This window comes from Xylocopa sonorina, chromosome 6 (assembly GCF_050948175.1).
Source record: "Xylocopa sonorina isolate GNS202 chromosome 6, iyXylSono1_principal, whole genome shotgun sequence".
Taxonomy (NCBI): domain Eukaryota; kingdom Metazoa; phylum Arthropoda; class Insecta; order Hymenoptera; family Apidae; genus Xylocopa; species Xylocopa sonorina.
The window spans coordinates 10,115,153-10,135,232 of NC_135198.1; the positions used below are offsets into that span (position 1 = coordinate 10,115,153).

The 20,080-nt window shown below is 46.8% G+C and overlaps 3 protein-coding genes across 3 annotated transcripts in view; 2 read left to right on the top strand and 1 right to left on the bottom strand.

Annotated features, from left to right (window-relative positions):
• The window catches only part of Nudc (nuclear distribution C, dynein complex regulator), a 74,761-nt gene extending 59,537 nt beyond the window's left edge, over positions 1-15,224 (bottom strand). The window contains exons 1-4 of the mRNA XM_076896100.1: positions 15,028-15,224; positions 14,845-14,922; positions 14,543-14,761; positions 14,273-14,458 (exon numbers count right to left, since the gene is read on the bottom strand). Coding sequence (XP_076752215.1) covers positions 14,273-14,458; positions 14,543-14,761; positions 14,845-14,922; positions 15,028-15,102 — 558 coding nt within the window. The 5' untranslated portion in view covers positions 15,103-15,224. The remainder of the gene's footprint in view (positions 1-14,272; positions 14,459-14,542; positions 14,762-14,844; positions 14,923-15,027) is intronic.
• On the top strand, positions 131-13,819 carry LOC143424190 (uncharacterized). Its single transcript, XM_076896101.1, has 4 exons — positions 131-591; positions 11,911-12,099; positions 12,448-12,712; positions 12,835-13,819. The coding sequence occupies exons 1-4, from the start codon at positions 526-528 to the stop codon at positions 12,858-12,860; spliced, it is 546 nt and encodes a 181-aa protein (XP_076752216.1). The 5' UTR covers positions 131-525; the 3' UTR covers positions 12,861-13,819.
• Positions 15,225-16,178: 954 nt separating the features above from the next.
• On the top strand, positions 16,179-17,648 carry LOC143424886 (sperm-tail PG-rich repeat-containing protein 2). Its single transcript, XM_076897246.1, has 5 exons — positions 16,179-16,290; positions 16,348-16,470; positions 16,551-16,696; positions 17,009-17,230; positions 17,496-17,648. The coding sequence occupies exons 1-5, from the start codon at positions 16,179-16,181 to the stop codon at positions 17,646-17,648; spliced, it is 756 nt and encodes a 251-aa protein (XP_076753361.1).
• The last annotated feature ends 2,432 nt before the right edge of the window (positions 17,649-20,080 follow it).

Consider the following 20,080-nt stretch of genomic DNA (forward strand, 5'->3'; position numbering starts at 1 on the left):
AAACCCGTGACGTCTTCATGGTTCACCGCACGGCGAACACCACCTAGCCTTTCGTCTGTGAATTCGTGTCCACGACTCGACTTAGCCTTCGAGAAGAGCGCAAGTAGCAGAGGGAATAGAGAGGCGACGAAGAGACGGAAGAAGTCTGAAGGGAGAAACAGAGAGGAGACGCGTTCGTCCTGCTCGAAAAGGGAGAGAAAGGACAACGAACTCCGAGACGAGTTCGTCGAGGACTCCGCTCCCCAAGGGACTTTGCTAGGCTGGTCCTCGGGGATTGGTCGACGAGACACGAAGCACAGCGCTAGAGGGAGATTCGTTCTTTTTTTCGGGGGGTGGCCGTGGCCGGTTTCTTGTGGAATATACGTGAGGATCGAGATCACCAGCCGTAGACGGGAGTGGTGGTAGCGGGTAATCGTACGGGAGAGTGCGACTCCTGGGTGCGAGTTTTGCTTTAGAGGGAGTGTGAGATATTGTCTTGGAGTGATTTCGAGCGCGGAGAGGAAGGCAGGAAGCATCCCCTGGAACATGTCCGGAATCCAAATCAACGTGGAAGAGGCCTCCAACGACGGACGCGAGGATCTCGTTCCTGAAGTAAGTCGAACATCAATTGGTCACGTCCGCGATTGCTACCGTGTCTATGCTCGGAGAGCGTCTTCGCGAGAGGTAGCGTACCGCGGAAACTCGCGCAGTCTATCTCTGTCGTTGCTGCTTTCTACTCGCAGTCGTTCCTTCCGCAATTGGGAAGTCTTGATTCGTCGTGGTCCGGCGAGATTTAATATCGCGATTGCTAAACTATTCCCGCCGGACTTTCACGATGGCGAAGAGGAGCGAGCTCGATGCGAGCGATCGTTTGGCGGGAAACGCGCGGCAGAATAAAAAAGGAAAAAGAAATAAACGAGAGGCTCGTCCAGCGGACGGGCTGTCCGAATCGAGGAGCAGGCGATCGCGAAACGAGCGAGGGAAACGCGGACAATTTTCGAGAAATCGGCAAAAAAACCATCGGCGATCGTAAATCTCCCGATCGTTACTCGGTTTCTACTGATTAACAACTTTTTGGTCGCCGTCGCCGCGGTTACGTAAACTAGGCGTAAAATTAGAGGAAGTCCGGGGAAAAATTTCACGACCGTTATCCAACAGGAACTAGAGTCCCCGTACTTAATGCATCGCCGATAATTAGTAGCTTACGATGTTCCTCCCGCGTTTGTTTCCACTTAACAAGCATACCCGGTGTCGAAGAAAAGCCAGACTGAATGAGAGCTGCAGGTTTTCCGATGTGAACGCGATCGATTCCATCGCACGATCGTTTCCACGCAAATCTGACGGATCACCGCAGCTCAGCGGGAGAGAATACAGTTGAATTATCGAACGAAACGATTCGCAAGTGGAAACCAAGTGCTCGTTAATCGAGGTATCCTGGTAAAAGGCGTCGAACAGTTTAGGTTCACGGGCAACGTGCGTGTGTACAAGCGGCGTAACACACCGTTCACCGCGAATACTTAATAAGCCTGACACCTATCCCGCACGGGTTTATGTAACGCAAAACCGAGCACACACCGCTCGTACAACGTAAAACGCGGACTACGTCGTCAGTTGGGAAACGAAGGACAATATCGTTCCCAGATATTCATAGAAAATAACGCGCACGAATTACAATACACGCGTATTGTGCAATCGAACCGTCCCGTGTGCGACGTTCGTGAGAAGTACGCGCGGAACTTTTCCAACGCGGCGACGAAAAATCGAACATCGAGTACCCGCGATATCGGCGGATTTTAATTATCGAGCTGGAATTCACTGGAAACCGCTATGCATCGTGGCCTCCAGCACCGTCTAAACTTTACTTGGACGAGTGCTAAGGCTGGTTATTACGCTAAAAGGAACAGAAACGATCGGAGCCGTCACGCGGCAGGAGGTGTGGGCGTCCTCTGATAAAAGTAGACTGTGTGGCTCGCGTTGAAAAACGATTTCCATAATTCCGCAGCTCCGGGTAGATTCCCGAGAAGCCGGTAACCAGCCACCTGTAGGCCATTTCTCACATTCGCGTTTCATAATTCCCTCCGCCGTCTTAGTGTTTACGAGCCAGACTCCGATTGCCTCCCGAGGTGGACCGCGACAATAATTCCCGACCGATTCGATCCTCGTGGGTTACCTCGGCTGCGATAAATTTCGCATCGACTACGAACAATACGGCGCGAAACTACCCGAACAATTGCGAAATTACCGAGTATAATTACGGTTCAGACGGTATATAGAAAATTTTAAGCGCGAACGTTCCTCTCGACGAGTTTTTTCCAACTACCGATCGGCTGAAATTTATTGGCAAACAAAGTGTTTTGCAACGGGCCCCGATTTCCTGGAACGTTGCCGATCTTCCAGAACTTTGATCGACCCTCGAATCGGCGGGAATTAATTAGCTGATATTAGGAAGGAACTTCATCGCGAGGAAGTGATCTTGATTTATGCGCAGCGTTCACCTTGTGCGTGTTCCACAGTGAAACTCCAGACAGAAAGCGGGCTCGTGAAAGGTCAAAAACGGAGTAGCCGCTTTCGGAAACACCGCGTGTCTTTAAATCGTCGGGATGTAATTGATTGCCTACCGCGGTTCACCCGTTCGAATGCAGCTCGTAACGCGGGCTGCGCCGCGTCGAAAACAAGAACGGGGCCCGGGCCGATTCGTTATCGATCATTTGCATGACACCGCGATATTCTCTCGGAACTCTGGCCGCGATCTTTCGCGCGAACCTACAATTTAGAACGCGTATGCACGCGGTCGTTTCGTCATTCACCGTTTTAAGCGAGACGCGGTTCACCCAAGTTTGCAGTAAATTAGTCACGCGCGACTCGAGTCTAGCTCGAGTAATTAACTGGAAATATGGTTAGTCGGCAACGCCTAACGGTTAAGCAGAATATTATATAACGAACGTTTCTTTCTTTGTTGCTTGGAATTCTAGAAGCAACCGTCCGTTTAGAATAGAGATATCGCAGATGCTTGACTCTCGCAGATATCCATAACCTTCGCATACCAAATCGGCGGCATTGAAATAATCGAGGATACGTCGAATTTCGAATACCACGAAACCGTCCTTAATCGTGCGGTCTCGCGATTAATCGTGTTCGCGTTTGGCAGACGCGAGTAGTTTACGTCAGCGTCCACAATGAGAAACTATAGCGATCGAGTCGAAGATTCGGGCGTACCTTAGATTCCAGGACGCCGATTAATCAGCGTTCGAGAATAATTTCCAGTCGTTGATCTTAAAAAGAATTCGCTTTGTTATGAATTCGAAGATTTCACTTTCCACCTTGATCATTGGGAGACTCGTCTACCTGCCGACAGTCTTTTGTACGACTTAGAAAATCTCGATGGCATTGAGGACCCTTATCTTCCCTCGAGGAAGAGAAGGTGAGGGCTACAGCCAGACACGACTCTTGAATTTGTTGGATCAAGGTCTGATACGATAGTGTTTTCGTCTAAGGTCGAAGCAGAGAAACCGATTTTGCAATATCGAGTGCTTTCTCTTGTTGCATGCAAATGTCGCCCCGGGGTAGGAATTCATGAGATCGCGACAATGATTCGCGTAACACACTTATGCGTGCTGTAACAGTAACGGTCATTAGCATCGGAAATGAGATCCTCGATAAGGAAAAGAGACTTATTTTCGCCGAATTTTTTCCGTGAAACGTACCGAAGGAAAGACATAAGAATTCCATCGAACGAGACAATTTTGACGTATGCTAATGAAAACGATTATTGGATAATGACTACGGAGAAATGCTGAAACATGCCCGACCCAGTCGTCCCTATTATATAACTCCTTTTCTACTGGTTTATTAAGGAAACAGATTTCGTTAGATTACGTGATAGAAACGACGCCCATTAAACTTTCTTTCCATGTTTCAAGGTGCCGCGACATTTTTCTAACGGTATCGTAAACTCCCAATTTATTGCACCACTTTACCAGTTACACACTGGTAATACCAGACACACAATTCATAAGAAAAGGCGGTCGTGCGTACATATTGCGATATCGTTGCAAACATCACCAAAGCGAGCGCCTGTCTGATCATCGCGTGGCCACTACTACTCGAAGAACCAGCTCTACGATAACGCGTTAGACACGCGGCGGTCCTCGAGATAATGAAAAATACAGGCGAAACAAAGTGGAAGGAGAGGGATAATAAGCAAGGCAAACGTCGTCCGCAAACGGCAAAGTTAGCTTCCACGACACGCGCTTAGCCTCGATGTCGCAATATCGGAGCGGACTCTTTATTTACGTTGTAAATGCAAATCAACCAGCGGCAGCGGTTACCAAACGACCTAGAGAAGGTCCAGAGGATTGTTCGCGGACAGGTCCGTCCGGATCCGGTGGAGGAGCGTGCTCGTGGCATTTCGCGTCGATCCTCGTCGTTAGTATGGAGTAAACGTACCCGATGCAGGTGGATCTGCGAGAGGAGGCCAGGGAGGCGCGTAAATAATTTGCGAACAGAATCCCCGTGGCCGTTATGAAATCAATGGATTCTCGGCTTGGTATATTTATAGCCGCGCGTTGATTTATGGATTATACACGGACTTTTTCTTTCTGTAGGAAAACATTTCTGAGAGCTCTGGGATCGGGCCACGGTTGTCCGAGGATCGAATTCGGTTTGAGGTCGACGCTGCGGGCAATGGTCGCCGGTAAATGAACGAGATCGATGATAAAACCGTTTCGAAGCTATCGGCGGTGATAGCGATGGATCCGCCTGCGATCTGCGCACGTTTTTTTCTTCTTCTTCCTCTTCTTCCTTTTTTTGCGCAAGGAAGTAGAAAGCTGTCGAAAGTGTGTGGAATTAAAAAAAAAACACGTCGAATTTCGTGTGTGTTCTCTTATTAGACGGGCGAAAAGGAAAGTTTCCGCTTGCGATGTGTTCGTAGAAATCGCGCTCATCTCTGGAAGACCATCGATTTATAATCGATTATCAATTATGCTTCGGGACTCGGAGAGTCGAGCATTTAAGGCAGGTAATAATAAGGATCGTTAGACACGCTGAACCTCTCAATTACTAGTGACGGATCGTCATGGGCGATGCCCGGGGCACCAGCAGAAACTAACGAAGACAAACGAGTTAGCGAATTCTGCGCTAGAGAAAACTCGTGGACGGAGTGCAAATCGCTTGGACTAATTAAATTTACGCGCGCACGCGGGCATGACATAACGATCAGGCGAAGACAAACGGTGCCACGGTTCACTAACAAAATTCGAGTTCAATTATATACTTCCACTCGACAACTACTTTCTCGAACACTTTTTAAACTCGTCAAAACTTTTTCTCCATCTGAAACGCTGTTCAACTTGCGACTCGAATGATACGACTCGGAGACTTCGACTGAAACTTATCTGAAATGCGAAACACACCCTGTGGCGAAGTAAACGTGAACTAAACGAGGAGATCGGAGGACAAGCTTTACGCGGAGGAATCGTAGTACAATCAAGAACCACTTAACGCGGCTGCCGTACAATCGCGAACAAATGGCGTATCGGCAATTGCCGATAAGTGCGTCGCGATCCTTATTCGGGACGCGGGTCAACAGTGCTCGATCTACACGAGCCCCCTGTTAATTTCGTGTCCTCAGCCTGCCATCTGAAACTGTGCCAGCGCGTTACGAAAGAGGCTTGGCCGATTCGCGAACAAGGTCCGCGTCGGGGCCCGGCTCGCGGAAGTGGAACGGCGTGGAGTTTCGATTTTTTTGAAAGGGTGATAAAAGTGACCGCGTCGTTGCCGGTGCAACGGTGGCGTTCGCTCGCGGGATAAGAGACCGTTCGTTCGTTGAGCTCGGTCGAGCTACGACGGAAAGAGAGACCGCGGTGAAAACCGTGGAACGCGTACGCACGCACACACTCGCGAAAGCCAGCTTCGTACGTGAATAACCGTCGAGGCGCACGGATTGGTTCAGGAAGCGGCTTTCTTCCTCTTCTGCGGCGGGGACTTCTCTATTCTACGGGCACTCGAAGATTCTCTCCGCGTAACGCGACGACGACTTTCCTTCTCGCCGGGCGTTCAACGATCGTTGTTTGCCGAGAGCTAGTACACGCGACAAACGAGCCTTCCCGTCGTCGAGATGCGTCAATAACGTAGCTGGCAATATTTTTATACAACGTCGTTAAAGAGTAGCGTATGCGCGACACGCTACGACGTTGTAAATCGCGGAACTCGCTCGTGGCCGCAGTTTCGTCTCGAGTTGAGGCGATCGCATTTGCATCGAAATGGAAATTAATATTTGCGAGAACGAGTCTGTAACAAGGATTTAATTTAAAGCAAACACCTATTCTCATCTCGATCTATCATCCCTGAGATTAATTTACAAGCTTTAATGAGCGCTATATGCCGTCAAATTATTTGACCCATTTCTCAGGTCGCCTGTATTCAGATCACCGGCTGACGTTTATTGGCTAATTGATTCGCCTTTGGCGGGGGCATTGAATTGATCCCGGCGCGGTCGTTCCGCGACGAGGACAGAAGCGCAGGATAATGACGGATGATTACCAATAAGGACACATATATCTCATTTCGATCTCTCGCCTTTTCCCGATCCGTTCGATCTCTACTAATTGGCAATCAGGCCGACCTCGTGGAAGGAGGAAGGCGAGAAGGCCGCTTTAGATCGGCTAAACGATCCGTGTTACGCTTTTCGCACTTCTGCGAGGACGGGGAGAACGCGCACGCGGAACGAGAATGAAATCGACTAGGACCTTGTCGCCGCGGAAGAAGCTGCCGATGTTATACGCGACGCTCGAGGCTAATTGCATCCGGGATCATTAAAATCATTTGAAAGCGATCCCCGTAACGCTCTGCGCCGAGCGAATATCGCGAGTATAACCGACGAGACAATTACCTCGTGATCACAATCCCATCTAAACGGCCGTCAAGGTTATTAAACAGGATCGCTGGAAATCCGTCAGGTAACGAAAGCGAGACTCCCGCGTACCCGCCTCGATCATCTCGAGTCCCGGTTCGTTTCACTTTACGCGTTCCATCCCGACCACCGCCGATCGAATTCATCCGGTTAACGAAGCCTCGAGAAGACTTCCATTTTTCGTGTCGTCCGGGCACATCGCGCGCCATGAATCTTCGTCTTCGCCTGGGCACGACAGGAGGCCCGCAACGATTTCACGCGCTGCAAAATCTCCCTTCGTAACGCTCGCTCGATTCGTGGTTTCACAATCCTCTGGTTGTCCGCGTTCCGTCTAGACCAGAGACTGTAGACCACGCGAGGATGGTCTCAAGGACGGTTCTACGAGGATCGTAAACGCGATGGACGTATCGAAGGCGAGCTCGTATCGAAAATATCGCGAAAATAGACGCGGTGATCCCTCGCAAGCGCGATAACCCCTTCGAATGGATCGCTCTGACGGATATTCAGTGCCGCGGGTACCATTCGAAAATATTATATCTCGCCGATTCGCGCATCCAACGCGAGCCGATCACGTAGCGGAGTGAAATACGCGGAGGACTGCTCCAATTTCTTTTTTTTTTTTCTCGTCGCTCGCCGTTTCGCGCCGGGGATGCGCGGTAAACAGAGTGAATCGGAGCGCAATCGTCGATGTAATGAGCCCGGCGAGCATATTGCAAAATATGTAGACGATCGCGGCAAACGGGCCCTAGATTTATGCCTTCTGTGAGGCAACGCGCCGCGAGATCGGCTCGAGAACACTCGAAGGAGCCGCGGATGGAAACGAAAGCGTGTCGAAACTTGTGTATTATTAAAATTATTGCCTCCCGCTCGATCTTTATAGTGGCAAATAGTAGGTTGTCGGCCGGGTCGTTTCGCTGATACGAACACGAGCCGCGGGTTTACCCCGCGGTTCTTCGCGATAACACCGATCTCGGTCTTGATCGCGTTCACCTTAAAACCCTTAATTACTCCCGTTATTCGTTCGTTTTCGCGTTACGCAACTCGTTCTGTGGAACGCTAATCAATGGAACGAACGATCTCTGCGGATTGTTGAACGGAGGACCGGTCGTTTCTGCCTCAATAATTCGTATCGAGTCACCGCGATGGCGTCACCACGTGAGTAATTAAAGATTAACGAAGAATGGTATTCGATCGTAAAGACTGGTCTGTTGCAAGGTGTTGCATTAAATCGATTTTGTCGAGGAAACGCGATGTATGGTAGCCATTAGAGGCATCCTTGAAGGGAACTAAGAGGGAACGATTTGTGGTGTCGTTCGTGATGAGAATCGCTAAGCTTCGAACTAGCGAGAAGCGTTTATGCTAAACTAATACGCGAGAGCAATTTCCTGACTGGTGGTACACAGGCAGATATTTAAATGTCACGTAACGTTTAAACTGCGTAATCGTAATGTAATACTTGGTACACGTCGCATCTGGGGACGCGTAGCGTGCTTCGAGACGAATCTCGAGGATCGATGGAAATTGCTTCGCTATGAAGCGGTGTAATTTGGTTAATAACAGTGTCGAAAGATAATCGAGAGAAACATCGTAGGAGTTATCGATAGTTATCGAAAGTTGTGCGCGTTTAAAAGGACAGTCTTTAAAACTTTCTACGAGCGGACTTATTCCAGTGATTCAGCTGCATTTCGAAATATATCAACGTCAGCATTTGCATCGTAAAGGGTGATCGAGCGGAGGTGCAATGCGAAATCCGGTTCGCCGAATCGTAGGCATCGAATGCAAGGAAAAGGAAGCACATTCTAGCGCCGTAACAGTCGAAATGACTCAACATATTCATGAGCTCGCGTTTTATTGAAATTCCTCGCGACTGTCCAGCCTTTTTGTGGAATAGCGGTACGTTTCTACAAATTGACAAACAACACTTTTTTCCCCCGAGCGTGATTCTTCGCAGATGTGCCGTTCCGTCGTTGGGAATCCCCAGTTGTTATAGAATTTCTTTTAATAAACCGGATTAGTGAGACCAGTTGCACAAAAATTTGACCGAAAAAACCTTTATATCTTTCCACGATGCGTAAATGGAAAAACAATCCGACAGACGGCCTATAAAGACCAAACTTATCAGATCTTTTATCTTCTTCATAATTGTCCCTGCTTTAATTGCGCCGGCCAAATTTGGCTTATGAATTCCAAAATCATCGTCAAGCTTTCCATTACCATAAAACTTAATCTCAAAGTGAGAATGGAAGGAAAAAAAAAGAGAAAAACCATCGCCGCGATCTGCTCGCTAACGAACGCGATCTGTCGCGGGATGCACAAGGTTGAACCACGGAATCTGTTATCGCTACCTTGTAACATATATCTTTTTATGATCGCGTGTTCACGCATCCGCGATCAGACGCTCATTAGACGCCACCGACCCGATGTGGTATCGGTAACGAGCAAAGATACCCCGAGGTATCGGCTGACGTGGCGCTTCTGGATGATCTTCGACCCCCACAGTTCCCATCCGGGGTACGAGACGACTCGTTTGGATTCCAAGCGAGTCACCGGCTTCTTTGCGAGCGCATTTTTTGCCCAACCGAGCCGGAACAAACGGAGCGCCGATGAGGGGCCAATAAAAAATAATGACTTTTTATTACTCTGTCAAGATCCTCCCGAATATAAGGAACACCCAAAATCCATTTAAAGCTTTCAGCCTTTTTAAATTCTTCGGGACTCGAAACGGAGGCTAGGAGGGCAGAAAGATCGATGACCTAATAAGTTCCACGTTTGCGATGAGATAACTGTTCTTGGCTCTTACGGTAATATATCCCAACCGCGTCTATTTATTCTTGAAATCTAAAGAGGAAGTCGAGAAGCAAAAATTGTCCGCTCTTAGACGCAACGAACCGATCGAAGCGATACACCCGATAAAGTTACGTGTCCGCAACGAGGTGACACATCTTTACTGTCACAATGATATCTCGCAACGTTGCTTAACAGATTGGTCTTTCTATTTAGTCCCGTGGCGGGAGAAGGAAAACGAGGAGAGGTTGAAATCGTTCAACCCTTTCGACGGGTCGGTTGGAAAGAAACGACAAGAGGGAACGAAAAAATGGTCCCGAGTTCCAGAGTGTCGCGTTACCTGGTCCCAGTACAGGTGCGGCGCTTCGAGGTTGACCAGTGTATTGTGTTCCGAAAAAAATTGCTAACGACGCCTCTCATTGAGCGTCGCCTGGACATTCTCTCTCGATTCCCGGTCCCCGTTCCCGCTCGAGTGCACCGCTGGTTTCCTCTTGCCCCGTATTCAAGCTCGTCACGGCAACAATTTCGAGGTATACCTACCTACCGGCTCGACAGCGAATACCTGTCGCCGAGAACGCGCCGTCAGGTATCGGGATTCGGTTATGAAACTTCGATTCCGACAAAGACACCCGTGCCATTCTCTTCCATTGTCTAGAAGTTTGCGCAATGTGGATCACGGTAGCTTTTGACACGCATCCGTGTAAGCGCGAGAACGAATCTGCCTTAATCACGTGCGACGACTCGCAATCACGTGGTATTGATGATTTTAATCAATTTTCGAGAAGCAATCGACTTCAAGGAACCAAGATCGAGCATAATTATACACGTACGACAAGCGATTAAAGTGCTTTCCGAGAAGCTTTCAGACTACCACTCTAATACGAAGCGTTCCCCGAAGGATCTACGTGTCTGACCTCGCGTTCATCGACGGAAATAACAATGGAATCGGTCAGAGGCTTGAAGGATCGGGCAGAATGACGCCGGTGGTCTTGTTCCGGCGTGTCCCGGAAGATCGCTGCCCACCGGCGGCAAAAATGCCGCGCAAGGCTGCTTCCACATTATTTTCTGAGCCGACCGACCACGCCCGACAGGACGCATAAATCGTGGGCCGACCGCGGCGTTCCATTAGAGCTCGATACCTCCCGATCCAGGGCTGGGCGAAAAAATCGAGAACGGGTACGAAAAAGAGAGAAGCGAGGCACGCGGACCTTGGGCGGCGGCCAGAGGCGGCGAAGGTAGGCCGCGGAGAGACGGTGCGAAACGCCGCTGATTTACGTGCGAAAATGGCCAATTAACTGGCGTAATCGTCGTGAGTACGCACGAGCCGCTCTGGTCAACGGGCCAACCAGTGTCAAACTCGCGGAAATGCTCGAGCGGTTCAGCCTGCCTGTCCCTGAAAACGTTTCGCGGTCGTGCGCCTCGGGGTGAACGACGGTAACGCGGAGCGTCGATGAAAGAAGAAACTTGGAATCTAGCAAGCTGAGAGCTGGTTCCCTGCACGCTCTTCTCTCGAGCCATCGAACGGAGAACATTCTCGAACGCTAGCTTGCTCCTCATCGCACCCATGCATCGTGGCTGCACGGGAGAATGGAGTGTCGCTCGTTTAGATGACGCGTCTCGAACTTCTAAGAACCGTTCCCCGACGGGCGCTCCTCCACTGTTCTGCTCTACGATCCGATGGAAGGGTAGGGTAAACGATTTCGTCGGGCCTGTTCATCATCCTCGCTGATATTTCGACGCGGTGAAACGTTTGATACGACTGCCCGCAGACGGGACCGCGAACAATGAAACATTGCGACACTGTTACGAAAACGTTGTTCGCTGGTATGCGTGGTATATTAGCGTCGTGTGGCGAGGAATACAATGCTGGTTATAGCGGAACTCTGCGCTCTAATGTCGCCGATTGTTTCGTCGACAAATCAGGTGGTTACGCTGGCATCGGCATGCTACTTGCGCGGTAACCAGGGACAATTGTTCCAGGACGCATTCGCCGGGGATAATTCGTTTCAAGTGCCCTCTTAATCTGCGTGTTGGTCAATCGTGTGCTTGCCCGTTGAACAGATGAAACACGGATTGCGTACCGCGCATAACGTGTGCATAGTTACATATAGAGGTAACGTTCCTTTGGTGACAGACAAACGGCACCAACGGTTGCGTGCGGAGGACATGCGGGCGAGGGAGAAGCGACGTTATCGCTTATGCAATCAAAGCTTCACGTCGATTTACGTTGCTTCCAGATCGAGACGACGCCGGCTACGACGGCGGTAGCGGGTAGAGGTAGCCCGCTTTCCTGGCACATCCCAAGGCCGTCCTTGGTCGGACGTAGCGAGAAGGACAGCGAGAATGGTAGCTGGGCTCATCATCTGCACCCAAACTCGCCATCCAGAGGGTCTACCTCGTCGCAGGGATCTACCGCCAGTACGCACGTAAGTGAGGACAGACAGATTACGGGTTCTGAGTACACATGGACGTGAACGACTGGCTGATTGATTGCGCCTTTCGTCGAGATTGAATTGTCTTCGTGGGGACTGTGTACAGTCACGCTCAAGTCGGTTCAAGTAAGTTCGAATTTTCAATGTTGAAAGTTCTGACACTTGAAACTTCGATCCGAAAGCTTGCTTGTTCTATGTCCTATGAGTACCGACGTGAGATACAATTACGATCAATATTTCAGTCAACGAACAGTAATTGTGTCGGAGAGAATCCAAGAGACAAAGCATTCGTAGTATCGAACGATGAGTAACCGATGAACGAATTATAATCGTGTGTTACAGAGTGCCGCGTCCGGCACGTTACTTCTGACAGCCGCGAACCTAGCCAATCTCGCGGCTATTCATCCGCCTACGGTGACAGCGCCTAAACAGATGGATACCGCATCGGTGGCAAGCAGCACCCACTTCACAGTGGTGAACGGGCTAGGCAGACCGACGACCGTCTACAGGAAGTCCTGCTGCGCGAGACATCAGCTGACAGTGCTCGTCTGCACGATGAGCTTCCTGTTCATGGTCGGCCTGCTTCTCGGGATCCTCTACATGGAAAGTGAGTACACCGTACGACATCGTTAATCGAATCAAGGGTTGAACTTGACAATACCACTCCCTGTACAATGACTTAAAGTATTGTCTCCACCAGTCTCCGTTGCGTTTTCTTTCTAATTGCAGTGAGAGTTCGCGACAAGTACCATTAGAGCGATGGGATTTGGCTGTCGAGTGATCGTGGACCATCGTTTGGAGGTTTATGCAAAGGACGAGACAGAGGAACGGGCAACAACGAACTATACGAATATCTTAGAAACTTGCGAAGTTTGGATTCCCGATCACGATCGATAGGATTATTCGTATTTATGATGTACATGTATATTATCATTTAGAGCGTTAAGGCAACTCGATTAGACGTTCTCGGTCAGAGACAAAGTTTCAAAGGCTGTATTGCACCGTGTACGCGGTGTGGTACGTGAAAACTCAGTAATTACATTCACGTAATGAGCTAGCTTTAGGTGACGCGATCCTAACTCGTTGGGCTGATTATCTCGCGAGGGGGCGGAAATTTGTGTCCTTCGAAATTCGACGAGTATCGTAGAATATTTCCTCCTACTCCATATTTTCTTTTATAGTTAAGGTCTGACGACGACGCGACAGATGGATACGCGATTCGATTGTTCGTTAATATCTCTCCTCGAGTTTGGCACCCCAAACTCTCGATCGATGTTCAGAGATAGCTAATTTAAATTAAATTCGAATGAAAATGAGTTTGAGTTTTCGATTAAAATTGAATTGCAGTTAGATTCACTAACGACACGATTGTAAAAGACAGAAATAGGTTCGAAAAGCGATGTCGTCGTCCAGCGAAACATTTCGTAAGTCATATGCACAAGTATTTGTTCGATTAACATTGACGGACAGTTCGGGGCAATCGACGAAATGGGAGTAAGATAAGTGGATATGTGTTAACTTTAGGGGTCGTTATTTAATTGTTACTAACAGAAAGAACGTCTGAATTAAACCTGGATTCTGTGTGCCGTATTCCAGGGAATGTACGGAAAAGTAATGGGCAGCGATCACGTCGATCGCTGACTCGCAACTGTGATATTATTTGCGTATTAATTAATCGTCGATTCAACAAGAAACTGTCGAACCATGAAGAAAATGAAGATGTTGTTTTATTTCACCCCTGTTCCCCCTACCTTTCCACGATTAAAAAATATTGCAATATGCCATTTGTCTTTATTGCAAAATGTAACTATATATAGAAAATATCTTCAATCATATCATATTAACTTACTGCGTAAAAGTATGAACCAAATTTATATCGAAAATTAAAAAAAAAAATGCATAGATAGCTGAATAAAATATATTCCTTAAATTACTATCTTCTAATATTGAAAACTACTTTAATATTCAATTCGCATCAAGCAATAAAAAATTAAAAGATATCCTATCCATTAACGAATACCTTATAGAGCATCAAGTATAACATACTCTTAAAGATTTAATTCTTTTATATTGTTTAGGAATAAAAACTTTACTTTTAAGCAAAAGCATATTTGTATGAATTAAATATCAAAAATTAATCGACATGCACAATATTCATATTACTTACCTCCAAATCCTGAAGTGTCTGCGTCCATCTGTAATTTGGCAAGTCTGCACCGTTTCCACTGTTAGGCCGAAGCTTGTTCTTCTCCTTCTCATCTTCTTCGTCATCCTCCACGGTATCCTCCTTCTTGCTGCTGTTCGCATTGTCACCGCTTGGTCCCGCGATAGCCGGCGATTCCTTTGCCGATTTCTGCAACCACAACCACAACCACACGATCATAAGAAAATTTTTCACGATAACCTCCTTCGATCATATTTGGTAACACGTGCATACCTTGTTATCTATTTCTTCTTGTAATTTAGCAGCTTGTTCATCGGTCAGTTCAACAATTTTCGATTCTGAATTGAATCTGTCCTCCTCAGCCTTCTCCTCTCTCTTTTTCTTTTCTAACCTCTCTTTACGGCGTCTCTCTTGTTCTGTACGTTCTGCCTTTTCACTGGCAGCTTTGGCAAGAGCGGTAGCTTCGTGCTTCTTAAATTTACTGGTAACAAGCTACAATAGAACGCAAACGTAGCAATAGGAATTGGATCGTAAAAAAATGAAGTCGTTTACAAAACTCGACGCAGTACAATTACCTTTTCCGCTGCACCCTCGCCACCTCCCGTATAAAAATCCGTTTTCCTCGCAAGAAAACTGAATATTGTGTCCAATAGCTGCGAAACGAGAGTCATTCCGTGAGTAATCATTGAATAATCTTGCAAACAACGTAGTTGGTTCGAATGTAACATAACCTAAACCGGTAACGAAACGACACTTACCTCCTGTACGCCGCCCTCGTGTTGCTGAGCCATGGCCAGCAACATTCCGTCGAATTTCTCCTCGTTTTTCGACATTATTCTCTGTCTTTAAAGGTACACTTTTCTGGTACGACACACTGAATAAACCGCACTAAACGTTCTCCACTGACGTTGAAAACCAGCGCACTTTATTGCCACACCACGTTTTAACTCGGAAACGTCTCGAATTATCGACCAAACACGCAGTTAGATGGTGTACGAGTGGCGTCCTCTAACGTGGTACCGCGTACATTCGAAGGCCAGTGCCCGCGAAAAATTTTCGATTCAAGCATTGCACAGTGGTGAATAAGAATTTCGAACACAAAATTTTAAACTATATTATGGCCCATAAAGAAAAATAAAATATGAGAATAATTATCAAATGTAATAAAGGTACCAGATTCTGTTATAATTATCCAATTTCGTCTCTTTATCATAGTGTTTGCCAATACTATAACCATTATTACTGAAACGAATGTAATATGTACTAATATTCCTTCGAAGAGATCACGTTCTCTTGAAAACGTTGAGTGATAATCTTTTACGACAGCAGATACGTAACATTCTTCGAGTGATGCAACAAAAGAGATATCACTTGCAAAAGACTCGGCCTGTTCGTTGTATTATAGAACCCTTCACTTTGCTCGACGAGCGCGGCCACGGATCGTTTTCAATTTAATGCAAACGATAATCTCTTACTTCGGCGTCAAAAACGTTAATGGGTTTCGCGTAATGAGAACGAAATTATTAACTGACCCGGGCAAGAATTTACGCAAGGCGAATACTGGAAAAAAAGTAGGTTAAAGAAGTGAAAACAGTGTCCTTCGCGCATAAACGCGCAAGCCGTTACAATTATTGCAAACAAATAATTTGTTATGCACAAGAATGATTCATTAGAGAAAGCAGTTAATGCTACTCGTTCTTTCGATCTTCCTGTCGGCGAGATACAATGAATCATCGAATTTTTTTAATCAGTGAACAAATATCGATTCATTGCAATTTGTAAGTGTTGTAATATTTTCAGCATAGTTCACGTGTATATCCTTATATCACATATGATTCTGGTTAGGTTGCGATCTTAACGTCGTTGAGTAATTATTACCTTTATTTTATTTCAAATTGTAAAAGACAAAATGGCATATGATAAAACGAAAAGATTTCCAAAATTGATCAGTCAAACATCGGCTGAAATTGGACCCGGAACATATAACGTATCAGATCTGCCTTGCCCTAAAAGGCATCTTGGTAAAGAAACTGGATGGAATAGAAATTGACGTTTATAATACGAAATTCTTTTCGTAGCCGAATTTTCTCCCTTTCTCTGTGGATCGAAGAGGAAAACGATCATCGTATCAAAAGATGCCGAACAGTTACCAGGACCAGGATCATACAACATAAAACAACCACAACGTCACATACCAGAACGTAGTTTCTAAACGAACTAAATTTTTAGAAATTAAACGTAAAGAAATATCCCAGATAAGAGTAATAAAAATTGCAGGGAGGAGTCAGTATTGATTTTACCGATGCTAGATTCAAAGGAGAAATATCCGAAGGGCCAGGACCAGTAGATTATCAAGTAGCCTCGGATGTAATTAAGTGTGGAAAAATAAGATCTCATCCTGGCACCTGGAGAGGACCTGCTGGAAAAGTAAAATGTCTATTTAGTTCATGAAGAGATATTATTTACTAAAACTTTTCGTTTCCGTGATAAACTTTAGTTATGGTTAACTCGACCACCTCGATCCCTTGTTCCCACCCCCACGTCAGTTCCAGACAAAAATTACGCAGGATACAGCATCGATAACTATGGCAATCTCGTAAAGAACCCTCCAATCAGAAAGGAACCAACATTCTTCTACAATATTCCACAAGGAGTAACGAAAAGACGCTATTTTCTCTGCAAAAAGAAAGAAACGCAGAACGCGTATTTTTTTCTTCTGAATTAAAATCCAATTTTTAGGATACAAATACTACCACGTTGATGTACAAGGGCAATTTTTGGAGTAGAATGACAGGCAGAACCGAGCGTCGACGGTTTTTAACTCCTGGTCCTGGAGATTATCAGCATGAAAGGAAGAAAACCGCTTCTCAAATACAAGACGAGAAAATCAGGGAAGAAAGGCGAATGTCTTCCAGGCAGCCACGTTTTTTAGACACTTTCTACAGAAGAAAAATGCGTGAAGTAACTCTGAATCGATTTGAAGCTATATCGAAATACTTTCTCTGAATTCAGAAGACACTTTTAAATATAGAATTTTCCAGCCCCGAATTATTACAAAGTAAAGGGAGCGTTTGATAAATATTGCAAAATCCGCTGCAAGTGTGACTCTTACGCACGAGAACCACCCCCTTTTGGTCAAACAGCCAAAGTATAATTCCTCTGGAACGCCTTGCGATAAGTTTCCATGCAGAATTATCACAATTCGCACGTTTATATTTTATTTTAGAGGTTCGATGATAAGATACAATCTGATATACCTGGACCAGGTACATACGAGCCTCCTAAACCAATAAAGTGTACAGCTTCCATTTACCCAGCACCGTTTGGCGTTTGTTCTGGTCGTTTTAAAAAAGATCCTGGTGATAAAAGACCAGGTTAAACTATATTCCATTAAAATCTCAGCATTCGATAACTATTTCCACTATATTTCTGGTTTTTCAATCGAATAAAATGGTCGTTTATCGAGGAAGCGCTTTTCTCTTCCAGGACCCAGCGATTACCATCTGGTGGTCGGCAACTTAGCGTACGAGTTGCAGAAGCGTTTCAAGTATACCTTTGCAAGACCAATCCCTCCACAAATTTACCTTAACGAAACTCCTTTCTACGAAGACGAGGAAGATTACAATGACATTTGTTCTCCAGAAAGAACCGAGGAACAGAAGAGCAATGTCTATCACGCTGCTTTCAAATCTCGAACAGAGAGATTTCCTAAACCAGAAAAGGTACTTAACAATTTCTTTTCTTCAAAATATTTCTAAGTCCATTAAGAGTATAAAATTCACCAAAGAAAAATAATTGTTAAAGAAACTCGATAGATATGTACCATCCTGAACTAATCTCATGGTCAGACACAATCCAATTCCTTTCCCCAACCGACAGCACGCTAAACACAGATGTCACTACCATTACACTTATCCACTCAAAAACGATTTAGCACTTTAAATACACCCCGTGCATCCAAAAAACGATCTCTCCTCGACGATCTTCTTGCAATCTAAAAATCTTCAAGAAAAAAGGAACAGCAGGAAAAGAAAGGACCCAGTAAAACCATCCAACAGAAATTCGATCATACATCACTCTCAACCCCTGCATTTGTACCATTCGAAAAGCAGGATTAGAACATCCCGCCGCACCGGTGAATCAGTCGGCGGAGGAAATGAGCAAAGTCGAGATTGAAAATGTTAACCAGATAGGGGCAATTCCTTTAATGAGACGGTAGCAGGAGCCGGGGGAAGGGCCAGTAGTCACAATAAGTCTGCGGTCGGACGGATTCTTTCGTATCGAGCCGTGGAACTTGCGAACTAGCCGGGGTCCAGGTAATCCACGGAGCGCGAGGTAATCAGGAGTGGTCGGGACGAAATTAATGGCGGTGGATCGAACCGATGCATCTGCACCCGGGGCGGTTCGAGGACCGGATCCAATTTGCTCGTTAATCGAGAGACCGTCGAGGCGGGATTCGACGTTGCGGCCGCAGATAGACCGGGATAGGACAGGAGAACGCGTGCTCCTCTGCCCTGTGTCGCAGCTCTCGGGTCCTTCGCTTTGAGGGCGTCCGCGTTCCTCCGCGCTCTAACCTGGAATCCTTCTACGGTAGCCGCGTCTTTTGAACGGCGCGGAGTATCACGTTCGTCAAGTGGACACGTAGATATTTCATTGAACGTCGTTTTTCAGAGGTATCATAAACGAGATAGGAAGAGTGAGAAGGGTTTGCGGTTTCGATTCGAACCACTTGGCCCCCGATTACCTTAAGTGGAAAGATCAAACGGGGTCGGAGTTTTCTGTGGTCGCGCAACGTCAATTGGTAGAATGTAACGAGCAGAGAGAAGTATGAGGCGGATGATAGTGGTGAGATTTTAACGCGTTCGCGTGAATTACGATGAAAATGATGGGGATGAGAAGGTGAGGACGATGTTCTGATAAATTCATGACAATTTCAATGGGAGTTCTGGAAAAGTCGATTCGAAGAGGATAATAGGTTCACTTTATACGGTGCTGAAGTTATACGTTACATTCATCGCTGGAAATTATCCCGTCTGCGCGATAAAACGCAGGAAGAAGCTGTCGTCGCGAATTCTTACGATCGTCGGATAAGGACGCCGGGCAGAAGGAGGACGACGTCGTCGAGATTTGAGGACGACGGTATTTACATAACGCGGGGACTCGTCGTAACTCGACGGCGACGGAAATGACGTCCCGCCGTGCTCTGCAGGTCATTTCCACGTAGAAGCGCGTGGCACCAAGAAATCGCTTCCGGTTCGCTGAGTCGAAAATTCGAGCCAATCCCTGGCCCGATCTCTCGTCCGTCCAATATCGGAACGCGGATCCTCGCCAGCTTCGTTGACGTTTAGTATTCGTTTCGAAGTCTCGAGAGATCGCCCCGTTGTCGTTCGGGACCGGATCGAATTATCGTGAGGACCGGCGAACCTTAATTGACGAACACTGATCAAATACTGGGGACGGAGGCAAATGGATTTATGCTCGACGACTCGAGCGTAATCGATTAAACGAGGACGGAAAAGATAACTGGACGGCGACCGAAAGAAATGGTAGTCGCTTTCGCGGGGCAAGTGCCCGTGAAATCCTTTGCATTGCAGCCGATTATCGGAAAATTCTTACATTCTATAGAACTCTGTACGTTTAAACCGTACGATTCTTCTTGGTGAATTGCTAACGATTGTCCTTTTGCGCGTCCCTTTGTCGACGAAGATCGAACAGCCCTCGCGCACGAGGTCGATCGACGTAGCTCGAGGAACGCCCTACCAGATTCTAAAAACTGCCTACCCTTATTATTCAATATTTATAGACGGACGT

Bases quoted from the DNA above. Each gene is read 5' to 3' on its own strand.
- LOC143424190 (XM_076896101.1), top strand. From the start codon at position 526: ATGTCCGGAATCCAAATCAACGTGGAAGAGGCCTCCAACGACGGACGC. The intron at 12,100-12,447 runs GTAAGTGAGGAC...CGTGTGTTACAG, and splicing joins GATCTACCGCCAGTACGCAC to AGTGCCGCGTCCGGCACGTT. The intron at 12,713-12,834 runs GTGAGTACACCG...TTCTAATTGCAG, and splicing joins CGGGATCCTCTACATGGAAA to TGAGAGTTCGCGACAAGTAC.
- LOC143424886 (XM_076897246.1), top strand. From the start codon at position 16,179: ATGGCATATGATAAAACGAAAAGATTTCCAAAATTGATCAGTCAAACA. The intron at 16,291-16,347 runs GTAAAGAAACTG...TTCTTTTCGTAG, and splicing joins TTGCCCTAAAAGGCATCTTG to CCGAATTTTCTCCCTTTCTC. The intron at 16,697-17,008 runs GTAAAATGTCTA...TCCAATTTTTAG, and splicing joins GGAGAGGACCTGCTGGAAAA to GATACAAATACTACCACGTT.